General features: G+C 34.1%; 1 protein-coding gene across 1 annotated transcript in view; it reads left to right on the top strand.

The window, feature by feature from the left end:
• LOC106882828 (inter-alpha-trypsin inhibitor heavy chain H3) overlaps positions 1–5,076 on the top strand; it is a 76,598-nt gene that overhangs the window by 59,134 nt on the left and 12,388 nt on the right. Inside the window, exon 5 of the mRNA XM_052973454.1 lies at positions 2,075–2,305. Within this exon, the coding sequence (XP_052829414.1) occupies positions 2,075–2,286 (212 nt within the window). The 3' untranslated portion in view covers positions 2,287–2,305. The remainder of the gene's footprint in view (positions 1–2,074; positions 2,306–5,076) is intronic.

Below are 5,076 nucleotides of genomic sequence, written 5' to 3'. Positions count from 1 at the left end.
CAAACATTTCTGACTTGACGGTTGTGAGAATTCACTGCCTCAAAGAATTTCATCAGATACGTCTTGTTTTTGTTTCTTTGTCTTTGCGTCGTGAAGTCAATTTCTACTGGTGTCGACCATGTCGCGCGCGCGCGCGCGTGCGTGTGCGTGTGCGTGTGCGTGTGCGTGTGTGTGTGTGTGTGGCGATATTTGAGATTTTGTCTAGGTGAATCGAGCCGGTGAGAACTAATCAAATTTACGTTAACACACGTAATTTGGAAAGTTCAAAACCTAGGTCCTAGATTATCCACACCTGAGTTCTACATTTATTTATTGTTCTTCCTACAGGTAAGATGGAATTTATGTTCGCCGCCTGCTAACATTTTGCCAGTATATATATACAGTGAAACTTTACTATAGCGTCTTATATTATCGACTGCTATTTCCAGTAAATATTGGTGCGTTATTGTACCACTATCTTATTTATTTAGGTGTGTGTGTGTGTGTGTGTGTGCAGGATGCGGTGAATATATTGTTGTCTAAATTATGCAAAAGTGAAAATAACATTGGCATCACATTTTAACAGATATATTTTCCGAAATTACATAAAAATATCTTGGAATACTAAAGAGTAAATCTCTTCAATAAAATCGCCATTGGCTTCAACTGCGGCCTCCAGACGACTTTGGAATCTGCTGCAACTCTTCTGGACTGTCTCCTTGTTTAAGTTGGTGAATGCTGCCATAATCCTTGCCTTCAGTTCATCTTTGGTGTTACATGCACTGTTGTTGATCTCTCGCTCATCTGCGCCCCACACATTATAATCAAGAGAGTTGCAGTCTGGGGAGATGTTATGGTGGTGTGGTCGCAGAAATTGTCTGATAGCCATGACAGGTCTCATGCTTGTGTGGCACAGTGCAGAACCCTTTTGCCAGGCATAGTCCTGTCTTCCAGCAGCCACATTCTTCACCCAGGGTAGCACAACCTCATCCAGGCAGTTGATGTAGGCCTCCGTGTTGAGTCTGAGACCGTGTGGGAGGATGAAAGGAGGCATCATTAGGGATCACTGCAAACACCATGATGTTGACTGGATGCTTGATTTTTATCACTCTCCATGCATGCATTCAGGTTGCACTATCCTCAGATTGACACCCAAACACTCTGAAATGTTCGTATTGGAGCTTCCAGTGCGAATGCCAAGCAGCACATCATCTCGTTTCCAAATTTCTGACAGAGTGAATTACGTCATGGTGTTATTTCCCTCACACACTGTGCCCAACTGAACCTAATGTACTGTGTAGTAAACAAAATCCAAAACAAATTGCATGCGCGAATTTAAAAATATAATATGGCGCCAATTTACTCATCGCACTGTGTGTGTGTGTGTGTGTGTGTGTGTGTGTGTGTGTGTGTGTGTGTGTGTGTGTGTGTGTGTGTGTGTGTGTGTGTGTGTGTGTGTGTGTGTGTGTGTGTGTGTAAATATATACACACACACACGTATATACACACACGCATATATATATATACACACACACACACACACACACACATATATATGACGAGCTTGCGCACAGTTTCCATCTACCAAACTCATTCACAAGGCTCTGGTCGGCCCGAGGTTGTATAACTATATAGTAGAAGACGTTTGTACAAGATATACCCTCAGTGAGACTAAATCCGATACCACATAACTGCGAACTTCTTAACCACACAGAATTGCCTGTATTACACACACACACACACACACACATACGAAGCAGTAATATAAAGATATCGATCCAGACATCTCACCCGGTTATCTATGAAATTACTATTTTTCTTCTAATGTTGGAAACCACTCATTCATTCGCTTTCATTTTACTCCTCGTAATTATCTTACTTAAATATTATTTCTATATCTTGTTACTGTCGTCGTTATAGTTTTCTCTTATTTCAAACTTTTCTGTTAATCTGTTTATTACTGTTGTTATCGATATTATTTTCTTTATATCTTTTTCTTTATTCCTGCAAATTTTGGTTTTCTTATACTTTTCTTTTCTCTTCTTGATATTCCTATCATTTCAAGTGTTCTTTTTGCTTTCACTTTCTCTTTCAGGTCGTTGTTTGAGCATGAAAGGAAAACTATTACAAACGCATAGAAACGCGATTGGCAGAACTAAAGCTACATTAACGCTTACCCTATCAGATCAACACGAAACAAAAGTAGTAAATGCTACTTTGAAATATCGACAAGGGTGGATGTATACAACAGTTCCGTGCTGGATGGTGGATAGCAAGGAACTCACTTTCCACCTAAGCACGGCCTAATGAACTAGCTCTCATTAAGGTTTGTAATATATATATATCATCGCTGAAGTATAACATCCACGAGGTGTTATCAAGATGGCGGACTTCGTATTGGCAGATATAGAACTATGTTGTTAATGGTAATAGTTTGATATTTGATTTAATGTAAATTTTCTGTGTTCAAACAGATCCGCTGCAAGCTATGTATGTGTGTATGTATTTCCATATATATGTATGTCTATATGTATACATATATACACACAGGCACTCACACACACGCACACGTTATATATATATATATAGATAAATATGTATATATGTATATATACACACAGTTCGTACTTCCAGGAAAGCCACATTATGTTGGCAAATAGCCTTTACTTTAAAGAGATGTTACTATATATATATAGCACATACATATATAGTATAATATATATATGTATGTGCTTGTGTGAATATACAATTCCTGGTTATCTTGTATCCAGCGAAATGTACGTCTGCGACTAATATTACTGTTTATCGATATATATGTGTGTGTGTGTGTGTGTGTGTGTGTGTGTGTGTGTGTGTGTGTGTGTGTGTATATAAATATATGTACATACATATATATGTGAGTGTACATACATATCTGTGTGTATATATATGTGTGTGTGTGTGTGTGTGTGTGTCTACATATATATATACACACATTTTCATACAAATATATATACGTACATATACGTTTATATATATGTATAAATATATATAAGCATATACATATGTAATCTTTTATGTGTGTGTGTGTGTGTGTGTGTGTGTGTGTGTGTGTGTAAATATACGTTTATATATATATACATACACACATTTACATATGTATGTATATATATATGTATGTATATACGTATCTGTGTATATACATATATATATACATATATATATATATAGGAATGTTTACATGTATATATTGATATAAATAAAACAAATATATATGCATGTATATACATGCATAAATATAATACATATATGTATGTAAGTGGGTAGGTAGGATATATGTGTGTATATTGAACACCATTGTTATCTCTTTAAGTAAATGTGGCGATGTCTACAGCAGCTAATATTCAGATATTTATCGATATTAATGTATTTATATGTGTGTATATGTGAGTGCATGTGTATCAATATATATGTGTTTAAATTTGCATACATACATGCATAAATAAATATGTACGCTCATATTTATATATATATATATATATATATATATGTGTGTGTGTGTGTGTGCATGCTTATATATATATATATATATATATATATATATACACACACACACAAACATATATACAACATACACACACACACACATATATATATATATATATATATATATATATATATATATATATATATATATATATATATATATATATATATATATGTATTTGTACACTTATTTATAAGTATTAAGTTTTGTATATAGACAATAAAAGATCTCTATTTAATACTTTTGCTTCTTAATGAAAAGCGACCAACAAATTTTGATTACATATATTATGGTATCGATTTCTGACAATTAATAAAATTGTATTGGTTTTTATTTACTTGCTTCAAATTAAATAAATTATCGTTTCACATTTCGGAGAATGTGTTATTTTCTGTAACAAAACTGATTATAATGTTACATTTGTTCTTTACAGGATGAAATATTGCATACCTACATGATCACATACACAGACACCTACACACATACACAAACACCATAAGCACACACACACACAGACGTATGAGAATACATACATATATACACATACACATACATACATACGCAAGCACACAACAACGTCTCAAACAGACAAACGCTGTCTCCATAAGAGACTAAGTGAAAACTCATTGAAAATGTTGCAAATAGCAACGAAAGAGCTTTTGCTTAACCAAGTGAAACGAACAGCTAATTTGTTAGTTGTGTGTATTTAACCAATTGACTAATAATAAAGAAGTTGAACTGAATCAGTGCCAGTGTTAATAATATTGTCATAACTCTCTAGACACAACAAAATTTGTACATACACATAATTTATTTGTGGGTTAACAAGGCAACCAATGGTTTCGTAGAGGAGATCTTCACAATTGTTCGAGCATGCGACAAGGAAGCGGTAAAACTCGTCTCCGTTTCGGATTATTCGCATCCAAGACGTATTACCTTATGTCTGTTTTAATAAAATTTATGTACATATTTTCTCATGTATTTTATTTGATTTTTCACTTCAGCATTTGCTGTTAGATGCTTTTGTTTGTTTTCTTTTTAAAATTTATGCTTGTAAAGCTTAGAGGATTTTTTTCATTAATTTCTTAAAATACCGCAAAAACGTAACTCTCTCTCTCCCTCTCTCTCTTTATCACTTCAGGTAATTAAAATATGTTTGTAACATATTTCAGCTTTTAAAGGCGAATTCACTGCAGTTACCGTGGAGACGTACGTATTGGTCTGTAAGTCTGTCTAGTTCTGTCCGCTATCGGATTCCCAGACTCGTTTGTAGCCCTTTAGCCGTATTCAATATATATAATATGGACGTTCATATTATTAGATGCTCCTAGCATCTGATGGGGTTAACGAGTCCTGCGCGTTCACGAAACTAGGTCATGTGGCCGTAAAAAGGAAGAGAAAAGTGGAATGATGACACCTTGTTCTCTGAACCGGAAGATTGTTAAGATCTAAATGTATATATGCATATATAAATATATGCATATATATATTCATATATATATGCATATAAATATATATATGCATATAAATATATACATATAAATATATATGCATATATATATATATGCATA

Source organism: Octopus bimaculoides, chromosome 15 (assembly GCF_001194135.2).
Source record: "Octopus bimaculoides isolate UCB-OBI-ISO-001 chromosome 15, ASM119413v2, whole genome shotgun sequence".
Classification (NCBI taxonomy): domain Eukaryota; kingdom Metazoa; phylum Mollusca; class Cephalopoda; order Octopoda; family Octopodidae; genus Octopus; species Octopus bimaculoides.
Note: the sequence above shows the minus strand (reverse complement) of the source record. Positions and strands in the feature narration are given on the sequence as shown.